General features: G+C 45.8%; 1 protein-coding gene across 3 annotated transcripts in view; it reads right to left on the bottom strand.

Moving 5' to 3' along the window:
• DBF4B (DBF4B-CDC7 kinase regulatory subunit) overlaps positions 1-22,774 on the bottom strand; it is a 35,842-nt gene extending 13,068 nt beyond the window's left edge. The window contains exons 1-8 of one of the 3 annotated variants that reach the window (XM_010331479.3): positions 22,594-22,774; positions 22,084-22,146; positions 9,485-9,639; positions 6,349-6,540; positions 4,638-4,688; positions 3,698-3,785; positions 2,421-2,494; positions 175-211 (exon numbers count right to left, since the gene is read on the bottom strand). In XM_010331479.3, the coding sequence (XP_010329781.1) occupies positions 175-211; positions 2,421-2,494; positions 3,698-3,785; positions 4,638-4,688; positions 6,349-6,540; positions 9,485-9,639; positions 22,084-22,146; positions 22,594-22,612 (679 nt within the window). In that variant the 5' untranslated portion in view covers positions 22,613-22,774. The other 2 variants (XM_010331480.3, XM_074388761.1) reach the window with 2 other exon arrangements.
• Between the last annotated feature and the right edge of the window lie 941 nt (positions 22,775-23,715).

The following is a 23,715-nucleotide window of genomic DNA, read 5'->3' as shown; positions in this document are numbered from 1 at the left end:
CCTCTCTCGCTCTAGAAACCTGAGGCCCAGGCCCTGGAAACACAAAGGGGCAACATAACCTGGACTTGCTTCCTGCCACAGAAAAGTGAGCAGATGCTGCCACAGAGGGAGTCGTGGAGAAGTGTTTAGGGAGGGAGGGATTGCAATTAGATGAGGAAAAGCTACCACACTGACCTTTCCGTGTTCTTGACTCTGCTGCTGGACATGTTCCCTAAATGGAAAGGAAAAATAGGTTAAGGATGTGAGGAAGCCACGGGGGTCAAGGAACTGGGCCTGATAAGCCAAGTGGCTGCCAGTCTGTCCCACTTTGCTTCCTGCTGCTGGGAGGCCTGCAGAACCAGACTCTTGGGCCCTGAGCTGGAGCAGACCTGGGCACAACAGCTCCCTCCTGGGCAACACAATGAATAAGGAGCACTCAGCATGTGAATCTCAATGGCAGCTGACTGTGTAGGGAGCGTAGGACAGTGCAGAGAGCAAGAGCTCTGGAGCCCAGAGGCCTGGTGGGAACTTGAGCTATGTCACCTGCAATGCGAGGAGTACCCACCTACCTCATAGCATGTGGCAGAGTAGATGCTCACTAAATGGCAGCTTTATTTTCTAGATACTGATGCTGTTCCAAGTGCCCTGTAGGACTAGGATGAAGACAATGGCCATTTGCTTGCCTATGTCCTATCTTGTGTACTCTGATTCTGTGGGTCAAAATCAATGTTTAAGCCAAGGTCAAACAAAGCTGATATTAAAAAGCAAATGGAGGCTGAGCACAGTGGCTCACACCTGTAACTTCAACACTGGGAGGCTGAGGCAGGTGGATTGCTTGAGCTCATGAGTTTGAGACCAGCCTGGGTAGCATAGTGAGACCCTGTCTCTACAAAAAAAAAAAAAAAAAAAAAAAAAAAAAAAGCCAGGCATTGTGGCACACGCCTGTAGTCCCAGCTACTTGGGAGGTTGAAGTAGAAGGATAGTTTGAGCCCAGGAGGCAGAGGGGGCAGTCAACAGAGATGGTACCACTGCACTCCAGGGTGAGTGACAGAGCCAGAAAAAAAAAAAAAAGTAAAGTTAAAAAAAAAGCAAAGTAAAATAAAAAAAAACCCAACAAAATAAAAACAGAAAAAAAAGGTAAATGGACCTTCTGGTGTATACCTGAAAAATACATAAAAATAAACATAAAATAAAAAAAGCAAAGTAAAATAAAAAAATAAAAACAGAAAAAAAAAGTAAATGGATCTTCTGGTGTACATCTGAAAAATATATAAACATAAAATAAATGGAATAAAAAATCAGCTTTAGCTGGAAGTCTAAAGCTAAGAGCTGGAGGAGCAGGATGATGGTGGATCCATGACCACCTGTCTCTCTGGGCCCAAGGAAGTTCCAGATTCTCCTCTAGGCCACACCTTGAGGACAAACACAACCCAAAGAAGCCTCCCACATTCCCTTGCATACCAGCAGATTATACCCAAAACTCATCCCATTGCTAGATATCTACAAAACTGATTTTTTTCAAGACAGAGTCTCACTCTGTTGCCCAGGCTGGAGTGCAGTGGTGCAATCTTGGCTCACTGCAGCCTCTGCCTCCTCGGTTCAAGCAATTCTCCTGCCTCACCCTCCAAAGTAGCTGGGGTTATAGGCATGCACCACCACCCCTGGCTAATTTTTGTATTTTTAGCCGAGTAGGGGTTTCACCATGTTGGCCAGGCTGGTCTTGAACTCCTGACCTCAAGTGATCTGCCGGCCTTGGGCTCCCAAAGTGCTAGGATTACAGACGTGAGCCACCAGGCCCAGCTGCTTCAACCACTTTGGATATGGTTTGCTGGTACTGTTAGCTAATGAGCACTGTTAACTAGTAGTTATTACTGTTCATCCTGTGCCTGGATCCCAGGCCATGGATGGCTCTGTAGGTTTAATCCTTCCTCAGACTGAGGCTCAGGTAAAGATATTGTGGCTTTAAACCAGGTTGGACTCTCTTGATGTGGCACACACAGTTCTAATGCCAGCACAGAATGGAAAACAAACGAGAATTTGGAAGATGGCAGCTATTTCAATCACTCCGTCTCACCCCTGCAGTATGCAGGCTCGTTCCCTGGCCAAGAGCTGTCCCCAGAATAGCAGCCTGGCCAGTGCCATGGGCATTTATGAACTTCATCTAGTCCGGAACTACTGTAGGCAGCCCGCGGCCCAGGCCAAAGGGATGTCTCAGCAGGGTATGTGCCATGGGAGGACTGCAAGTATAACAGAGAAGAGAGAAGAAAAGACATCACAAAGCTGTGGGTGCTAGGACTGAGGTAAATAAGAGGCTGCATTCCTCTTCCATCTTTCAGAATGGCCAGGAAGAGATGGCTTGGGCGAGTCATGGATTTACCTAAGTTGTCAGTGACTTCACTGAAAACCATCCATTTACCCTTCCGTTCAGCAGGATGACCTACCTCTGGCTTCTTTGGCTCTTGTTTTTTCACACATAAAGAGGCAAGAGACAGCTGCTGCACGTGCATCATCATTTCTGTGGAGAAGACAGAGGGTTGTGCCAAAGGTTTCCACTCCTCACTTACCCAGCACAGCCCCTTCCTGGGCTGCAGTACTAAAAACTCACTCCGCTAGCCCACTGAATCACTCCAGCCTTGCCTGCCACCTTCTGGCTACACATCCCCTCTGCAACTCCTGACGGCGGAGGTAAGGACTAGGTCCTCTGTCCCTGGAATAGCACCTGAGCTGGCGTCATGCTCTTTTGCAGCTTTGCATACAACTCATTTTGAACAGAAGGTGCCTCATGGCTTGCTAAGGACTTTAAGGCACCACTGAAGAGCTGCAGCTGTAGGGGAGGCCATGCTGTGGGAACTACTCAGCTGTACCCTCAGGTGAAAGAACAGGAAGGGCTAAACATGCTGGCACTTCTCTAACAGAGATCAAGTTGGAAATGGCTGATGTTTCAGTGAGATGAAGCCACATCCCAGGCCAGGAAATTCTCCTGTATGGCCTTGAGACTCCCCTGGAAGATCTTGGTACCAAAGGGTGGGGCAGCACCCCAATCAGCACCTATGGGGTGTCCCACCAGGACCAATCCCCTAAAATGGATCAGAGAAAACTAGACTCAGAGTGAAGCTGGGTATGAGATCACTCACTGCCAGCTGGTTCAAGACAACTATTCCAGTGTAAACAGGCTGCAAAAAGGTTGTTTACAGTATGAGAAAAGAAGGAGCACAAAATTTACAGCTGAGTCAAACTGAGAGAGATGGGCTACAATACACACTCTGGTGAGAGTGTGGACTCTGGTGAGACAATTTGCCTAATCCCTCTGAGGCTCAATTTCCTCATCTGTATAATGGAGACAGGACTGCAGTGAGGATTAAATGAGGTAATTCCTAGCACAGAGTCAATAACTGTTAAGTGGTCATGAATATTAAGATCATTTCTGCACTTGTAAATCGGGATCATCATGCTAGCTGGGGAGAGCTGCAGCAGGTGACATTAAACGGCATGTTCTAGGGACCTCCTGCGGGATGCCGAGGCCACAGCCTGCCCTCCTCGTCCTCACTGCTTTCCCCCTTCCCCACTTCCTCTCACCTTTGTGGATCAACATGGCAGCTGAGTACTTCTGGCTTCCGGTGACCAGAAGCTCACACAACCACGATCCCTCTAAAAGCTGATACTCCTGGTCAAAGTCACCAACTGTCCCCCCCACAGAAGCACAGCACAGAAAGGGTACCATCCACGTGCAGAATCCTCACTCCCCAAGAGCGGGCATTGGTCAGGAGGCTGCTGCTGCTCCCACTGCCTCCTCTACTGCTGCTCCCCTGAAATTACAACATAAGAGTCAGGTAGGAGCAGAGACTCCCCAAGGCCAGAATGTGAAGGGGACAGACAGAAATTGCTTTTGGGAGCCCTGGGTTATCCATGGGAGGGACTGGGGGAAGGCAGGCAGGGGAGAGAGTACAGTGCCCAGAGGGTCCATCCCACCCCCCAGGAAGACACCCTGTCCTCCATATGGCCACATCGGGAAGGAAGGACCGCTGGTATGCCTATACATTCTGCTCTGGCCACCTTGTGCCAGGAAGGAACATATGCTTCTGAGAGAGCTGTTTGTTGGGAAGACCTCTGTGAGGAAAGCTCTCAGCACACGGTAAATACCCAACAAACACAGTGACCACCATCCTCAATGAGCAGGAAACTATGCTGGCTGCCGATCTTCCCCCTCCTCTGACTCAGTCCAGCAGCACCATCTCCCCCATCACAGCCATGGATCCCTCCTGATGTCACTAGCATCACTCTTCTTATAAGATTACCTGTACTCCTCCTCCTGCCACTAAACTTTAACAGCCCTGAATTTTTACACAAGGAATAAAGAGTTACTTGTAAAAGAAGTCTGGCTTCTGTACCGAGCAGCCCTGTCCCACCGCATCCCACATCCCCAAAGTTCTCTTGGTAGGCTCTGCAGCTGGAGTCGGCTCTGGCTTCAACACTTACTCCCTAGGTGACTGGTTAAGTAACTTCTCAGCCCTCCACTCCCTGATGTATAAGAAGGAAATAATGACAATACTACATATCACATAGTGTGCATCTTGTGTACCCACAAAAGAAACTGGGAAGAGGTGAAATCCTTCCCTGTGCTGGAGACCACCTGCTCTGTCCCGTCTTGCCCAGCTCACCTGGTTTCTGATGGCCTTCTGCAGCAGCTCCTTCCCTCTGCTCAGAGGCACCTGATGGGGAGAGAACAGTGAGGCCTGCTGTGAGGCCACCTGTGCACTGACAGATGTTTACACAGGAGCTGGTACGGTTTTATGACTCGGGAGTTATGTCCCTTGGAAAGCTGGGAGCAGGGACAACTGAGGATTGGTAGAAATGAGAGCCTAGAAAATGTTTAGGAGGTAAAGATAAAGCTGCAAGGAAGCTTAGGTCACCCTGAGGTGGCAGCCTGAACCTGATGGAGAGAAAGGCACTCTGCATTCACTGAGGTCAAACTGTTACAAATGTCCTAAGACTTCTCTTTAAAAGTCTGCACCCCGGCCGGGCGCGGTGGCTCAAGCCTGTAATCCCCAGCACTTTGGGAGGCCGAGGCGGGTGGATCACGAGGTCAAGAGATCGAGACCATCCCGGTCAACATAGTGAAACCCCGTCTCTACTAAAAATACAAAAAATTAGCTGGGCATGGTGGCACGTGCCTGTAATCCCAGCTACTCAGAAGGCTGAGGCAGGAGAATTGCCTGAACCCAGGAGGCGGAGGTTGCGGTGAGCCGAGATCGTGCCATTGCACTCCAGCCTGGGTAACAAGAGCGAAACTCTGTCTCAAAAAAAAAAAAAAAAAAAAAAAAAAAGTCTGCACCCTCTAGCAGATAATGAAGGCAAATGTTTCACTTTAGAAGATTTTTTGCTCGTAGGAAGTCCTGTCATCACAATGCCAACAGTGTATGTTCATGGACACTTAATTAATATATTTATATATATTTATTTATTTATCTTTTGAAACGGAGTCTTATTCTGTTGCCAGGCTGGAGTACAGTGGTGCGATCTCGGCTCACTGCAACCTCTGCCTCCCAGATTCAAGCAATTCTCCTGCCTCAGCCTCCTGAGTAACTGGGACTATAGGTGCATGCCACCACACCCAGCTAATTTTTTTTTTTTTGTATTTTGAATAGAGATGTGGTTTCACAATGTTGGCCAGGCTGGTCTCGAACTCGCATCCTCAGGTGATCTACCTGTCTCAGCCTCCCAAAGTGCTGAGATTAAAGGTGTGAGCCACCACACCTGGCCAATTTCTGTATTTTTATAGGGATGGGGTTTTACCGTGTTGGCCAGGATAGTCTTGATCTCTTGACCTTGTGATCCGCCCACCTTGGGCTTTCAAAGTGTTGCGATTACAGGCATGAGCCACTGCGTCTAGCCCATGGACATTTTAATATTAGCACAAATTAGACAAAAATAAGAATGTAAGCCTAGAGGGGAAAAATCATATTGCATTCTAAATCAAAGACGTAACACATATATTGTCCAAACTTGGCCCTTCATACCTGCAAGCAAGGAAGAAGGGAATGGCTGCCTACTCAGGGTATGCCTGCCCAAGCCCAGACCAATCCCAACACGTCTTTTCTGGTTTATAGAGGACTCTCCTCTGGTCTCTGAACCTCTGACTTTGAAGTCCCATAAAAACTGACATGCAGCATAAAAGGGTGCCATGGGGGATAGTATGTTGCTGAGGTGTTTAGATTCAGACTTATGATAAAATATTCTCAGTCTCTCAATTCAAATGAGAGATTAAATTAAGCCAGATGAAACTAAAACCAGAGAGTGACTTAAAAGGCTCACCAAAGCCTACTTTCTTTGTTTACACAGCATAACTTTCCTACTCCATGAGGTTCTTACCGAGTCAATGGGTTTCTGTGCAGGCCTGGTGTGGCTGCCTTTTGGATCAACCATGGCCGATGTTTCCACTCTGACCTCGCTGGGGCTAGGGCTAGGGCAGCCTCTATGGCTTGACCCACTGCTCTCCACCTTTGCTTCTCTGCGGCTGGACACGATGTAACTTACTTCTTTGCTCAGAAAACCCTCAATTACCTGAAACCAGATCACAGAAGTGGTTGAAAACCAAAAAGCAAATGCAGAATTGTCAATAATAGAGAGGCTGGAGAAGGAAATTTTGGCTGCCAGGAGTTCCAGAATCAATGTCTTTAAATAGACTAAATGCAGTTCCGTACCAAGTTCCCAAGAAAACATCATCCTGAAATATAATCGGGTTTACATATATACAATACAGGGTTTGTCTCCAGGACTGCTGTCCCCGACCCAGTGGCAGAAGGCCGCAGGCTTTGATTCTATGAGCAGTTTGAGTTTGCATGCAGCAAGAACACATTGAAAGAACTGGACAGGATTAAGAGGAGCTTGGGTAAGCCATAAGTTCTTTGTATAAGATACACTGGGGGCCAGGTGTGGTGGCTTATGACTGTAATCCTAGCACTATAGAAGGCTGAGATGGGAGGATCACTTGAGGTCGGGAGTTCAAGACCTGCCTGGACAACACAGCAAAATCCGGTCTCTAAAAAATTTTTTTCAAAAAATTAGCTGGGTGTGGTTACATGTACCTATAGTCCTAGCTACTTGGGAGGCTGAGGCGGGAGGGTCACTCGAGCCCTGTAGTTCAGTGACACAGTGAGCTATGATTGTACCACTACACTGTAGCCTGGGGAGTGAAATTCTGTCTCTCTACTCTAAAAAAAGAAAAAAAAACAAAGTTAAAATGCCTTATTTTATGTTATATACACTTTACCACAATTTAAAAAAATATTTAAAGTTATGAATTGAAGGATTATGTCTACCTTTTTTTTTTTTTTTGAGACAAGGTCTCCCAGGCTGTAGTGCAGTGGCATGATCTCAGCTCAGTACAACCTCCGCCACCTGGGTTCAAGCAATTGTCCTGCCTTAGCCTCCCGAGTAGCTGGGATTCCAGGCATCTTATGCTACCATGCCCAGCTAATTTTTTTTTTTTTTTTTTGAAGATGGAGTTTTGCTCTGTTGCCCAGGCTGGAGTATAGTGGCGTGATCTCCGCTCACTGCAACCTCCGCCTCTTGGGTTCACGCAGTTCTCTGCCTCAGCCTCCCGAGTAGCTGAGATTACAGGCGCACACCACACTTGGCTAATTTTTGTATTTTTAGTAGAGATGGGGTTTCACCATGTTGGCCAGGCTGGTCTTGAACTCCTGACCTGGTGATCCACCCACCTTGGCCTCCCAAAGTGCTGAGATTACAGGCGTGAGCTACCGCGCCTGGCTTAATTTTGTATTTTTAGTAGAGATAGGGTTTCACTATGTTGGTCAGGCTGGTCTTGAACTCCTGACCTTAGGTGATCCACCCACCTCTGCCTCCCAAATAGCTGGGATTACAGGCATGAGCTACCATGCCCAGCAGCTAATTTTTTAATTTGATTTTTTGTAGAGATGAGGTCTTACTATGTTGCCCAGGCTAGTGTTAAACTCCTGGACTCAAGCAATCCTCCCACCATAGCCTCCCAAAATCACAGGTGTGAGATACCACAACCAGCCAATAAGTTTCTTTCTTTTTTTTCTTTTGAGACAGGGTCATGCTATGTCACCTAGGCTGGAGTTCAGTGGCACAATCTTTGCTTACCGCAACCTCCACCTCCCAGGGCTCAAATGATTCTCATGCCTCAGCCTACTGAGGAACCAGGACTATAGGCATGATACTGTACCAGGTGCCACTGTACCTGACTAATTTTCGTATTTTTAGTAGAGACGGGGTTTTGCCATGTTGGCTAGGGTAATCTAAACTCCTGGGCTCAAGTGATCCACCCGCCTCAGCCTCCCAAAGTGCTGGGATTACAGGTGTGATCCACTGCACCCAGCCTTTTTTTGAGACAAGGTCTCACTCTGTTGCCCAGGCTGGAGTGCAGTGGTACATGATCTTGACTTCAGCTCACTGTAACCTCTGCCTCTTGGGCTCCAGTGATCCTCTTACCTATGTCCCCCAACTACAGTCACGCACCATCACACCTCTTAATTTTTTGTATGTTTTGTAGAAACGGGCTCTCGCCATGTTGCCAGGCTGATCTTGAACTCCTGGACTCAAGTGATCCATCCTCCTCAGGCTCCCAAATTGCTGTGATTACAGGCATGAGCCACTGTGCCCAACCTTTTCCAATTAGGAAAAATACTTGTTTTTATTTTAAAAATGTTATTTATTTATTTATTTATTTATTATCATTATTATTTTTTACGACAGAGTCTCGCTCTGTCTCCCAGGCTGGAGTGCAGTGGAGCAATCTCTGCTCACTGCAACCACCACCTCCTAGGTTCAGGTGATCCTCCTGCCTCAGCCTCCTGAGCAGCTGGAACTGTAGGCACCTGCCACGATGCCCAGCTAATTTTTGTATTTTCACTAGAGACAGGGTTTTGCCATTTAGGCCAAGGTCATCTCCAACTCCTGACCTTAAGTGATCCACCTGCCTTGGCCTCCCAACATGCTGGGATTACAGGTGGGAGTCACTCCGCCTGGCCAAAACAATGGTTTCTATTTAAAATTGCCTTAGGAAATGTAGTGAGACCATTGAAAATACCTGGAAACTGCCAGGCGCCGTGGCTCACACATGTAATCCCAGCACTTTGGGAGGCTGAGGCAGGTGGATCACGAGGTCAGGAGTTCGAGATCAGCCTGGCCAACATGGTGAAACCCCGTCTCTACTAAAAATACAAAAATTATCCAGGCATGGTGGTGTGAGCCTGTACTCCCAGCTACTTGGGAGGCTGAGGCAGGAGAATTGCTTGAACCCAAGAGGCAGAGGTTGCAGTGAGTCAAGATCGTGCCACTGCACTCCAGCCTGGGTGACAGAGCAAGACTCCATCTTGAAAAAAAAAAAAAAAAAAAAAAAAAAGAACATCTCGAAAAAAAGAAAAAGAAAAAACCTGGAAACCACAGATATAATCCCTATCCAACTCCTGCTCTACAACCTGCAAAGGCACATGGTATCACAGAAGAGCAGGTTACCTACCCCGCCCAGCTGCTGAATGGCCCCTGTCAAAAACTGGAGATTCTTGCCAGCAGGCAGATCCAAGTAAAAGGACTTTCCGGAAAAGGGATGCCTCCTGGCACCTGGTGAGTTCTTCTGGCATTTTCCCAGATACCTGGAAACTCCTAGCTGAGCCCCTAGAAAACAACAAAGAGGAGCAAAGTAAGAGGCTTGAAAAGAGAGTCCTGAGGCCAGGTAGCCTTCACTGACAGCTCAGTCTATGTGCTATGATAGCGCAGACTAGGTCCTGGGCACACACTGACAGCTGTAAAGTCAATGCCCTTACCCTCATGAAGTTCAAATGTAAAGAAACTGGAACCTCCAAACAAGATAATAAGCAAAAAAGGCCTGCTGACTTCTTCACGTCTTCCTTAGAATCTAAATCTAGGGAAGCCACGTAAGTAAAAAGGAATTAGATCCCCAAACCAGACATTAGGGGGCTTCGATGAATAGCAAGCTAGGGAAGAAAGGGCCCAGATTCACGGTGGGGGGGGGGGCGGGGGGCGCCAGGCAGGAGGATGCTTTCTAGCTGTGCTGAGTGTCACCGCCTGCCCTGTTGCCACTGCCAAGTAAGCAGCCCAGCCCTAACCAAAGGCAGCAGGGTAACATCAGGGCAGTGTTGCAGCCTAGCTTAGGGTGGATATGCATGTGTATTCAAGACAGGTAAGAGGGCAAGGGGACAGTGAACTTGTTGGCCCTGAATAGGCTTACTTCCAGGCCTACTTCCTGACTTCTCCATTTGGTAACTTAGGTAATTATAATTCAAAAAGACAGCTCTTGTAAAAAAACAGGTCAGAGAGAGAGGGGGCGGGGAGAGAGAGAGGGAGGGGGGAGAGAGAGAGAGAGAGAGAGAGAGAGAGAGAGAGTGTGTGTGTGTGTGTGTGTGTGTGTGTTGGAGGTAACAGAATGCTGATGCAAACGGACAGTGAATGAGCCCATATTCCAGGGACTCTGCATCATAGTGGGGTCGTTTCCTTTCTGTGCAGCCTCCAATCCCTAAACTAAATGGAGTGACACACGATGGGGCATAAGCCTTCTTCCTTCTAGGAGCACATTACCAATCAGAGTGGCTAATGTCCCAAGGGAACATTTGTGTATACAAAAACATGAGGCAACTGAAGAAAACAAGTACTACCAAATAAACTTTCTCTGGTATAGACTATCTGTCATACTAATAAGCCAGATAGGAAAAAGAAAAACCTTTAAAGTACAATACGTATCCTCAAAAAGGCTAGGGAGGATACTGAAACATAAAGCAGAACAGCAGTTAAAGAAAAGAACTAGGCTGAATGTGGTTGGCTCACACCAGTCATCCCAGCACTTTGGGAGGCTAAGGCGGATGGATCACGAGGTCAGGAGATCAAGACCAGCCTGGCCAACACAGTGAAACCCTGTCTCTGCTAAAAACACAAAAATTAGCTGGGTATGGTGGCACATGCCTGTAATCCCAGCTAATCGGAAGCTGAGGCAGGAGAATTGCTTGAACCAGGGAGTCGAAGGTTGCAGTGAGCCCAGATTGCACTCCGGCCTGGGTGAGAGTGACAGAGTAAAACTCTGTCTCAAAAAAAAAAAAGAATTAGGCTGGGAATGATGGCTCATACCTGTTATTGCAGCACTTTTGGAAGCTGAGGTGGGTGGATCACTTGAATCCAGGAGTTTGAGATCAGCCTGGCCAACATGGCAAAATCCTGTCTCTACTAAAAATAGAAAAATTAGCTGGGCATGGTGGTGCACGCCTGTAATCCCAGCTACTTGGGTGGCTGAGGCAAGAGAATTGCTTGATGCCAGGAGGCAGAGGTTTCAGTGAGCTGAGATCATGCCACTGCACTCCAGTCTGGGTGACAGAGGGAGACTCTGTCTCAAAAAAACAAAATAAGAATTAGTTGGAGATAATGAAAATGAAAAACAATATTTGGCTGGGCATGGTGTTTCACACCTGTAATCCCAGCACTTTGGGAGGCCGAAGCGGGTGGATTATTTGAGATCAGGACTTTGAGACCAGCCTGGCCAAAAGGTGAAACCCTGTCTGTACTAAAAATACAAAAAATAGGCCAGGCACAAGTGGCTCATGCCTGGAATCCCAGCACTTTGGGAGGCCGAGGCGGGCAGATCACTGGAAGTCAGGAGTCCAAAACCAGCCTGGCCAACATGGTGAAACCCCATCTCTACTTAAAATACAAAAAATTAGCTAGGCGTGGTGGCAGGCACCTGTAATCCCAGCTACTCACGAGGCTGAGGCAGGAGAATTGCTTGAACTTGGGAGGCAGAAGTTGCGGTGAGACGAGATTGCACCATTGAACTCCTGCCTCGGGGACAGAGCAAGACTCCATCTCAAAATAAATAAATAAATAAATAAATAAAATTTAAAAAAAAAAAAAAAACTGGGCAGGTGGCTCACACCTGTAATCCCAGCTACTCAGGAGGCTGAGGCAGAGAATTGCTTGAATCCAGGAGAAGGAGGTTGCAATGAGTTGGGATCACGCTACTGCACTCAAGCCTGGGAGACAAAGCAAAATTGTCTTAAAAAAAAAAAAGAAAAAAACAAGAAAAAAAGCCAGATAATAGCAGTGTTGGTGAGTATATGAGAAACTGGAACCCTCATATACTTCTGGAGGGAAGTATAAAATGGTGCAGTCACATTGGAAAACCATATGCCGGTTTCTTAAAAGGTTAAACACAGAACTACCATGTGACCCAGCAATTTTACTCCCAGGTATCCCCTTGAGAAATGAAAACACATCGACATGAAAATGTGTAAATGAATGCTTACAGCAATATTAATCATATAGCCAAAAAGCGGAGTCTTTCCCATCTTGCAAGATGATGGGTGAAAAGAGTTGAGAAGACAGACACTAAAGAGAAGAAACCCAAAGCCAAGAAGGCTGATGCTGGTGGCAAGGTGAAAAAGGGTAACCTCAAGGCTAAAAAGCCAAAGAAGGGGAAGCCCATTGCAGCTGAAATCCTGTCCTTGTGAGAGGAATTGCAGATACTCCCAGTCTGCTAAGTATTCCAGAAAGGCCATGTACAGGAGGAAGTAATCAGCTGCTAAATTCAAGGGTGAAAAGAAAAGAAGGTTCTTAAAACTGTTACAAAACCAGTTGGTGTTGACAAGAACAGTGGTATCAGGGTGTTAAACTTCATAAAATGCCCAGGTATTATCCTACTGAAGATGTGCCTCAAAAGCTGTTGAGCCATGGCAAAAACTGACCCTTCAGTCAGCATGCAAGAAAACGGAGCCAGCATTACCTCCAGGACCATTCTGATCATCCTCACTGGGAGCCATAGAGGCGAGAGGGTGGTTTTCCTGAAGCAGCTGGCTAGTGGCTTTTTTTTTTTTTTGAGATGGAGCTTCGCTCTTGTTGTCCAGGCTGGAGTGCAATGGAGTGATACTGGCTCACTGCAACCTCTGCCTCCTGGGTTTAAGCAATTCTCCTGCCTCAGCCTCCTAAGTAACTGGGATTACAGGCATGTGCCACCATACCCTGCTTATTTTGTATTTTTAGTAGAGACAGGGTTTCTCCATGTTGGTCAGGCTGGTCTCGAATTCCTGACCTCAGGTGATCTGCCCACCTCAGCCTCCCAAAGTGCTGGGATTACAGGCGTTAGCCACCACACCCAGCCACTAGTGGCTTATTACTCAGGAGAGGTCCTCAATCAAGTTCCTCTACAACGAACACATCAGAAATCTGTTATTGCCACCTCAAGCAAAATTGATAGCAGCAATGTAAAAATTGCAAAACATCTTACCGGTGCTTACTTTAAGAAGTTGCATCTTTGGCTAGAGTCACAGAGGGAGCAAAAAGAAAAAAAGAAAGAAGTTGCAGAAGGCTAGACAACAGGAAGGTGAGACTTTGACACAGAAAAAGAGAAACAGATTACAGAGCAGTGCAAGATTTTCTCAGAAAGCTGTGGACTCACACGTTTTACAAAAAAAATCAAAGCTATTTCTCAGCTCCAGGGCTACCTGTGATCTGTGTTTGCCTTGACAAATGGAATTTATCCTCACAAATTGGTGTTCTTAAGAACCTAATAACTGATAACATTTTGTGTCATTTTTAAAAAAAGTGGAAACTCGTATGTCCATGTGATGAAAGGATAAACAAAATGTGGTACATCTATATAATGGAATACTACTCAACAATGAAAAGGAAAGATGTACTGATACATGGCACCACATGGATGAATCATGAAAGCATCATGCTAAATGAAAGAAATCAGTCACAAATGTACGACTCTTATATGAAATGTCCAGAAAAAGCAAGTTACTTTCTGTCTCTAAACAGAAAGTAGATTAGTGGATGACTAGGGCTGGAGAGTCAGGAGAAAATTGGGAGTGGCTGCTAATGAATATTATTTTTTGGAGTAAGAAAAGTGTTGTAAAATTGACTGTGGTAATGGTTGCACAATTCTGTGAACACACTAAAAGCCACTGAATTGTGCACTTTATATGAGTGAATTGTGTGGTGTGTGAACTATAACTCAATAAAGCTGTTAAGAAAAAGAAGGCCGGGTGCGGTGGCTCACGCCTGTAATCCCAGCACTTTGGGAGGCCAACGCGGGTGGATCACGAGGTCAAGAGATTGAGACCATCCTGTCAACATGGTGAAACCCCATCTCTACTAAAAATACAAAAAATTAGCTGGGCATGGTGGTGCGTGCCTGTAATCCTAGCTACTCAGGAGGCTGAGGCAGGAGAATTGCCTGAACCCAGGAGGCAGAGGCTGCGGTGAGCTGAGATCGCGCCATTGCACTCCAGCCTGGGTAACAAGAGTGAAACTCCGTCTCTAAAAAAAAAAAAAAAAAAAAAAAAAGAAAAAGATTTATTTATTTTGAGACAGAGTCTCACTCTGTTGCCCAGGCTGGAATGCAGTGGTGTGATCTTGGCTCACTGAAACCTCTGCCTCCTGGGTTCAAGTGTTTCTCCTGTCTCAGCCTTCTGAGTATCTGGGATTACAGGTGCCTGCCACCACATCTGGCTCATTTTTTTTGTATTTTTAGTAGAGACGGGGTTTCACCGTATTGGCCAGGCTGGTCTCGACTCCTGATCTCAAATAATCTGCCCACTTTGGCCTCCCAAAGTTCTGGGATTACAGGTGTGAGCCACCACACCCTGCCTGGATTTTCCTAATTGTACTATTATTACATACATGTTAATATTTGGGGAAGCTGGGCCAGGTACGGTGGCTCAAGCCTGTAATCCCAGCACTTTGGGAGGCTGAAGAGGGCAGATCACAAGGTCAAGAGATTGAGACCATCCTGGCCAACATGGTGAAACCCCGTCCCTACTAAAAATACAAAAATTAGCTGGGCGTGGTGACACGTGCCTGTAGTCCCAGCTACTCAGGAGGCTGAGGCAGGAGAATTGCCTGAACCCAGGAGGCGGAGGTTGCAGTGAGCTGAGATTGTGCCACTGCACTCCAGCCTGGTGCCTGGCGACAGAGCAAGACTCTGTCTCAAAAAAAAAAAAAAAAAAAAAAAAAAAAATTGGGGGAAGCTGGGTAAAGAGTATACAGGAAGCTTTGAGTATTTCTGAAAATTTTTTATAAGTGTGAAATTATTTTAAAATTAAAAACAAAAAGATCTATCCACATCAATAGATGAGCTGAATATAACACAGTGTGAACTGATAAACTGAGTAACTCTTCCACAAGGTATCACAAAGAAATAAATAAATGGACATTAGAGAATTTAAGAAATGCAAAGGATAGAGACAGAAGTGTCAACAACACCAGAAGAGTTGCAAAGGGGGAAAAACAATGGAGAGAAGAAAATATTGGAAGAAATAATGATCCAGACTTTTGAATAAATGTGGAAGATGAATGTGAGACTTCTGTTCTCTCTCCAAATCTCACTAATGTGACAGAAAAAGAATAAAAATAGATAAGGATACTGGCAAGAAGATGACAACGGGCAAGAGATGCTATAAAATTTTGGAAGCTGGAAATTAGATGGGTTAGTGAAAAACAGACAGGAGACGAGAGAAGGCTAAATCCTAAGCCAGCAAGAAGCAAGCTGATTAGAGCTGAAAGGCCCAACCAGAGGGACCATATATTTCTTTTATTTTTTTAAATATTTATTTCTTTTCTGGGTACTCCTCCCGAACAGAGGGACCATATAGAGCAGAATGCTAGAATGAAACAGTAGGCTAAAAAAAGATTATTTAAGAGCCTTTAAAAGGAAGTTATAGTCTCAGAACCCTCTCCTACCCCAGCAGAAGACTACAGCTGTGGTTCTTAACTGGGGGAGATTTTGCCCCCCGGGGGATACTTGGCAACCTCTGGAAATGTTTTTGGTTGTCACAACTGGGAAGTGGGTGTGCTCCTGGCATCTAGTGGGTGGAGGCCAGGGATGCCACTTAATATCTTACAAAGCACAGGACAACCTCAAAAAACAAAGAATTACTTGGCCAAAATGTCAACAGTCTTAAAGCTGAAAAAATCCCTGGACTAGTGGAACACTGGGCACAGGTAAAAGCAAAGATAAAGCTCCAGCGCAAACATAGGGCATCAAAAGAATGTCTATACACTGAACAGTAAGACCTACAGGGCACTTGCCCCAGTGCTGACAATGATGCTAATACCTACCAGACGGAGGTTTGGGGGACTCTTCTCTAGGGAATTGACTAGCCCAAGACAAAAACATACCAACTATTGACAACTGATGTCCCTCCCCTGCAAAACTGCCAGGTCCCAGCTTACAATGAAGTCTATCAATTGACAACCCCTTCTCCTTACTCTTCAATATAAATAGGTAAACAAAGATCATCAGACATTTAAAGAAAGTTTCTAACAAGAAATTAGGGCTGGGCACAGTGGCTCATGTCTGTCATCCCAGCATTCTGGGAGGCTGAGGCAGGCAGATCCTGAGAGTTCAAAAGCAGTCTGGCCAACATGGTGAAACCCCATCTTTACCAAAAATACAAACAATTAGCCAGGTGGTGGTGTGTGCCTGTGGTCCTAGCTACTTGGGAAGCTGAGGCAAGAGAATTGCTTGAACCCAGGTGGGGGAGGTTGCAGTGGGCTGAGATCGAACCTCTGCACTCCAGCCTGGGAGACAGAACAAGACTCTGCCTAAAAAAAAAAAAAAAAAAAAAAAAAAAATAGGCTAAGAAACAGAAAAAAGAGGAAACAGTGACAATGTAGGAAGCAGAAGAAAACTAAAAAGAAACAAAAACAGTACAATTAATATTCAGGGAGAGGAAAGGGAATACATTACATGAATTAAGCACAAAGACATTGTAAGAAAATAAACACACAGAAAAGAAAATCTCTTGGAAATTTATAAATGTTATACAAATTAAAAATTCAATGAAAATTGGAGATTAAGTTGTGGAAATTTTCTAGAGAACAGAATATAAGACAAATAGATGGAAAATGGGAGAGAAAAACAAGAAAATCGGCTGGGCGCGGTGGCTCAGGCCTGTAATCCCAGCACTTTGGGAGGCTGTGGTGGGTGGATCACGAGGTCGAGAGATCGAGACCATCCTGGTCAACATGGTGAAACCCCATCTCTACTAAAAATACAAAAAATTAGCTGGGCATGGTGGCGCGTGCCTGTCATCCCAGCTACTGAGGAGGCTGAGGCAGGAGAATTGCTTGAACCCAGGAGGCGGAGGTTGTGGTGAGCCGAGATCGCGCCATTGCACTCCAGCCTGGGTAACAAGAGCGAAACTCCGTCTCAAAAAAAAAAAAAATAAAATAAAATAAAATAAAAGCCTTCTTATAGGAGCCTCTCTGAACCGATTCTGGTTTGGGGGCTGCCCGTTAAATAAATAAATAAATAAATAGGCTGGGCATGGTGGCTCACATCTGTAATCCCAGCACTTTGGGAGGTCAGAGGATCACTTGAGCTCAGGACTTCAAGACCAGCCTGGGCAACACAATGAGACTCCATCTCTATCAAAAAAATCAAAATTTAATAACTTTTGACAGTAACAGCAATAAAAATAGCAAATACTATCACTTGCTATGCACAATATACTCTCAACAGATCTATAAAGATAAAATTATACCTGTTTTACAGATAAGGAAACTGAGGCACAGAGAAATCTTGTATGCCTAAGATCATACTGTTAGTAAGGGGTAGAGCTGGAATGAAGAATATCTCTTATCACTCATTTAGTGAACGTTAAAAACAAATACAAAAACACACAGAGAATGTTACCATGTTGGCACATATATGGATAAATATAGAGAAAGTCTTGTCTATATTTAGACAGAATTTCAGGAAAGCCAAATATTGCTGTGGGGCTCCCCAAACTTATACTTCATTTTAAAAATTAGTATGTATTTCAATAGTTTTTGGGGTACAGGTGGTTTTTGGTTACATGGATGAGTTCTACAGTGAATTTTGAGATTTTAGCGCACCTGTCACCCAAGCAATGTACACTGTACCCAACAGGTAGTCTTTTATCCCTCACCCCCCTCCTAGTCTCCCCCAACACCAAGTCCCCAAAGTCCATTGTATCACTCTGTATGTCTCTGCATCCTTACAGTGTAGCTCCCACTTACAAGTGAGAACCAAATGGCATTTGGTTTGCAATTCCTGAGTTACTTCACTTACGGTAATGGCCTCCAGCTCCATCCAAGTTGCTGCAAAAGACATTATTTCATTCCTTTCTATGGCTGAGCAGTATTCCATGGTGTAAAAAATACAGAATTTAAAATACAGGGATCCAGCACAGGAAAGAGGCAAAAAGAATTTCACAGAATGATGAGGGGAGACTGGAGGATGAAATCAGTGCAACAGGCCTTGTACATCGCCAGACCAGATTGAAGTACTGAAACGGTATGTCTCCAAGACAAACTGACAGATCCTCTGATGAGCTTGAAAGTACTGAGAGAAGGCACATACTCTGGTGAAGAGTTTGGATATGAATTAATGATCCATACATAAACAACAAAGACAATTTCCTAGTTTATTATGTAGCTCAGTGGTGAATAATGTTTCATTGCAACCTTTTCCTCCCGGGTTCAAGTGATTCTCCTGCCTCAGCCTCCCCAATAGCTGGGACTACAGGTGCACGCCACCATGCTCAGCTAATTTTTGTATTTTTAGTAGAGACGGGGTTTCACCATGTTGGCCAGATGGTCTTGATCTTTTGACCTTGTGATCCACCTGCCTCAGCCTCCCAAGTGCTGGGATTATAGGCGTGAGCCACCGAGCCTGGCCTTTTTGTTTTTTTTGAGAGTCTTGCTCTGTCGCCTAAGCTGGAGTACAGTGGCAAGCTGGAGTACAGTGGCATGATCTCAGCTCACTGCAACCTCTGCCTCCTGGGTTCAAGTGATTCTCCTGCCTCAGATTACAGGTGAGTGTTACCACACCCTATTGATTTTTGTATTTTTAGTAGAGACAGGGTTTCACCATGTTGGCCAGGCTGATCTCAAACTTCTGACCTCAGGTGATCCACCCACATCGGTCTCGCAAAGTGCTGGATTATAGATGTGAGCCACCGCACCTGGCTGAATAATGTTTACATAATGAAAATAATGTCAATACAAAGAACCAAAATTACTACATATATACTGGGGGAATAAGAGGAAAGGAAGGAAATGTATGTTTGCTTGTGTGTGATGAGAAGTGGTGGGATAGAAAAAAAATCTTTATCTTTCATAGGAGATAGTCAATAGATATAATTCAAATTTGGCCGGGTGTGGTGGCTCACGCCTGTAATCCCAGCACTCTGGGAGGTGGAGGTAGGCGGATCACTTGAATCCAGGAGTTCAAGACCAGACTGGGCAACATAGTGAGACCCATCTCTGTTAAAAAAAAAAAAAAAATACAATTTAAAATTGAAAACAATTAAAATGGTATGAGCATATTATTATAGAAATAAGGTGGTAACTTCTAGAAGAAATAGTTAAAAGCTGTAAGTGGTTGTATCTTAGGAAGTAGGAATCAGATGACCTGAAAGGGGAGCAACTCTCATGCCTCCTGTTTTTCTTGTGATAAACTTCGGCCTTTTTTTTTTGAAAGGGAGTTTCATTCTTGTTGCCCAGGCTGGAGTGTAATGATGTGGTCTCAGCTCACTGCAACCTCTGCCTCCTCAGTTCAAGAGATTCTCCTGCTTCAGCCTCCTAAGCAGCTGGAATGACAGGACTGCCACCACACCCAGCTACTATTTTTTTGTATTTTTAGTAGAGACAGGGTTTCATCATGTTGGCCTGGCTGCTCTCCAACTCCTGATCTCTGGTGATCCGCCTGCTTTGACCTCCCAAAGTGCTGGAATTACAGGAGTGAGCCACCACAACTGGCCTGCCTTTTAAACCTTTTAAATTATGTTAAGAATCAAATAGGAAGCCAGGTGTGGAGATATCCACCTACAGTCATAGCTTGGGAGGCTGAGGCAGGAGAATTGCTTGCTTCCAGGACTTTGAGGCTGCAGTGAGCTATGACTGGGCCACTGCACTCTAGCCTAGGTAATAGAGCAAGTTCTTGTCTCTAAAATAAAATAATTAAAAAACATTTTTAAAGCATCAAACTGCAAGCTGGGTTCGGTGGCTCATGCTTGTAATCCCACCACTTTGGGAGGCTGAGGCGGGTGAATCATGAAGTCAGGAGTTCGAGACCAGCCTGACCAATATGGTGAAACCTGTCTCTACTAAAAAGCAAAAAATTAGCCAGGCCTGAGGGTGCATGCCTGTAGTCCCAGCTACTCAGGAGGCTGAGGTTGCAGTCAGCTGAGATTGCGCCACAGCACTCTAGCCTGGGCGACAGAGTGAGACTCCATCTCAAAAAAAAAAAAAAAAAAAATCAAACTGGAATAAAAATGAAAATAAAACTCCTCTAAAATCCATACATGATCATCTTAGAGTAAATTTTAAGAATATAAAAAAATATAATCTAAAATATTGGACCGGGCACAGTGGCTCACGCCTCTAATCCCAACATTTTGGTAAGCCACAGAAGGTGGATCACTTGAGCCCAGGAGTTGAAGACCAGCCTGGGGAAACATGGCAAAACCTCATCTGTACAAAAAAAAAAATACAACAACAACAAAAAAAATTAGTTGGGCATGGTGGTGAGCCTGGGGAGGTTGAAGCTGCAGTGAGCCATGATTGCTCCACTGCACTCCAGCCTGGGCAACAGATCAAGACACTGTCTCAAAATAAATAAAATAAAATAAAACATTCTCTTTTGAGCCAGGTGTGGTGGCTCACGCCTATAATCCCAGCACTTTGGGAGGCTGAGGTGGGCGGATCACCTGAGGTCAGGAGTTTGAGACCAGCCTGACCAATATGGTGAAACCCTATCTTTAAAAAAAAAAATTCCCTTTTGAAACACTCTTGAGGAAAGTTCTCCAGAGAAACAGAAGAAAAAAAAAAAAAAAAAAAAAAGAAGCAACTAGAGACAGGAAGAAGGAATAAATAACCTAGTAAATGAAGTACATTACTGTTTAAAAGGTAACAAGCCAATGGCATATCTGTTGACAATCTAGAACTAAAACTAGATGGCATTAACTAAGGGGGCAGTACAGAAGTGAGTGCCATGTGCTAAAAACACCTAATTAGGTAGCAGTGTTTAGCTTAAGGATTTTATTGTAAACAACTATGAATGTAATAATTTATAAATTTAATAAGTTGCTCTATCCTGACTCCACATCTGTTTGCTAATCTTGTTCATGATAGGATTCTTACTTGACCTTTACCATGAATCCCAAAATGGTCTATGATACTGCGTACACACACACACACACACACTCACACACAACTACTAAGTGGGTCGATTGAGGTGGCTCATACTTGTAATTCCAGCACTTTGGGAGGCCTAGGCAAGAGGACTGCTTGAGGCCAGGAGTTCAAGATCAGCTTGGCTAACACAGTGAGACCTCGAATCAATAAATAAAATGAATGTAAGTATATAAAAACACTAAGTGGGCTGGGCGTGGTGGCTCACGCCTGTAATCCCACATTTTGGGAGGCTGAGGCAGGAGGATCACAAGGCAGGAGTTGGAGACCAGCCTAGCCAACATGGAGAAACCCCGTTTCTACTAAAAATACAAAAATTAGCTGGGCGTGGTGGCGCATGCCTGTAATCCAAGCTACTTAGGAGGCTGGTGCAGGAGAATCGCTTGAACCCGGGGGGCGGAGGTTTCAGTGAGCTGCGATGGCGCCACTGTACCCCAGCAAACACTTCAGTAAACAGGGCCACTGCACTCCAGCAAACAGGGCGGGGCGCGGTGGCTCACGCCTGTAATCCCAGAACTCCGGTAGGCGGAGGCGGGCGGATTACGAGGTCAAGAGATTGAGACCATCCTGGCCAACATGGTGAGACCCCGTCTCTACCAAAAATACAAAAATCAGCTGAGCGTCGTGGCACCCGCCTGTAGTCCCAGCTACTCAGGAGGCTGAGGCAGGAAAATGGCTTAAACCAGGACCCGACAGGTGGAGGTTGCAGTGAGCCGAGATTGTGCCACTGCACTCCAGTCTGGGCGACAGAGTGAGACTCCGTCTCAAAAAAACCCCAAACAAACAAACAAACAAACAAAAACTCTAAATGATCATAAAACTTCAGAGTGAACATTTCTCGATCTTTTCCAAGCGACCCTGGGGCAGTGTCCCTAGTTCTGACCTGTTACCCACCTAGGTCCGGGGCCCGGAGCCTACTCTCAGCCATGGAACTCTCCAGCTCGAGGCAATCGTCTCCTGAGAAAGGACATAACAGCAGCTCAACCATCTTCACCAACTCTTCGACCTTCCATCCCTCCTGCCCACTACCGTCTCCCAAAACGCGCACAAAAACGCGGCTCCTGGGAACAAGACTCAAGTCCATTCCGACCTACATCCCGCGCCTCCTGCCAGGCTCTTGTCCATGCCCTCCGCCTCCTTTCACACTCCGCTCTGTCAACGGCCGTCAGTGACCTCTCGGCCACAATCCCCATACCTTCCTCCAGGCTGTTGTCCCCTACGTTCCTCTGCCACCTTCACTCCTCGGTCCCCTCAACTCCTGTGGCTCTTCTCCAGCCCCTATACTCTCCAGAGCTTCTGCATCTAACCGCTGCTCTATTCCTAAGCCCCCTCTACGACCCCGCACCTCGCCTCAACTGTTAACGACACCTTCGCCTTTCTTTCTCCCCTTCCCGGCATCCGTACCCTTTCCCGGCTCGCTCATCAAATGCCCGCTCCTTCTCGGCCCCCGTACTCCTTCAAAGGCCTCCGTATTACATTCGCGAGCTCCATGAGCTCTTCCCGACTCCGCAGTCCCGGGTACACCTGTGCAAGCACAACATCATTCTCCTGGCGTCTTCTGCCGCGGCTCCGGTTTAAATTTCCTGCTGGCTCCGCCCCTAAAACTGGGCAGCCGCTTAGAGACTGCCCTACGGTGTCCTTGGAAGGACAATATTAGTACCGCGATTCCTCTTTCCGTTCCCCCAACCAGTATGTCTTCTCCAACGGTCTCATTTCTCGGCTCTTCAAACGGCTTGATAGCTTTGCCCCTTAATGGCCCTCAAGTTGAGGACTAGTGGCCAATTTTATTTTCTTTTTTGGGGGGGGAGGGGAGCAGAGTCTAGTTTTTATTGCCCGGGCTGGAATGAGTGGTGCGATCTTGGCTCATTGCAACCTCCGCCTGCCCAGTTCAAGCGGTTTTCCTGCCTCAGCCTCCCAAATAGCTGGGACTACAGGCGCCCGCCACCACATCCGGCTAATTTTTGTATTTTTAGTCGAGACGGGTTTCACCGTATTGGCTAGTATGGTCTTGATCTCCTGACCTGGTGATCCGCCCACCCTGGCCTCCCAACGTGCTGGGATTACAGGTGTGAACCATCGCAACCAGCCTAGTGGTTGCTTTTTAGTAATTCTTCACACTGAGCTGAATTGAAATTCCTAGGAGTCTTTTGTTTTGTTTTGTCTAGAGATGGGGTTTCACCATGTTGGCCAGGCTGGTCATGAACTCCTGACCTCAGGTGATCCGCCCGCCTCGGCCTCCCAACGTGCTGGGATTACAGGCGTGAGCCACCGCGGCCAGCCCTTTTTTCTTTTTTTTCCCTAGGAGTTTGAATAACAAATAACAAAATAAGCCTAACACTTGTAGAGCATTTGCAGTTTACATAAAGATTTCACTTACACATCATCTTCACATCTTTGTCCCCTCCCATTCTTCAATCATTACCTGCCCAATAAAACTTCTCAAAAGTTTTATTTTTATCTTTATCTCTCACTTCCCATCTTCAGCCCATCTAATTAGACTTTGAGCTAATTAGAGATCAAATTTGA

Source organism: Saimiri boliviensis, chromosome 17, assembly GCF_048565385.1.
Source record: "Saimiri boliviensis isolate mSaiBol1 chromosome 17, mSaiBol1.pri, whole genome shotgun sequence".
Classification (NCBI taxonomy): Eukaryota; Metazoa; Chordata; class Mammalia; order Primates; family Cebidae; genus Saimiri; species Saimiri boliviensis.
Note: the sequence above shows the minus strand (reverse complement) of the source record. Positions and strands in the feature narration are given on the sequence as shown.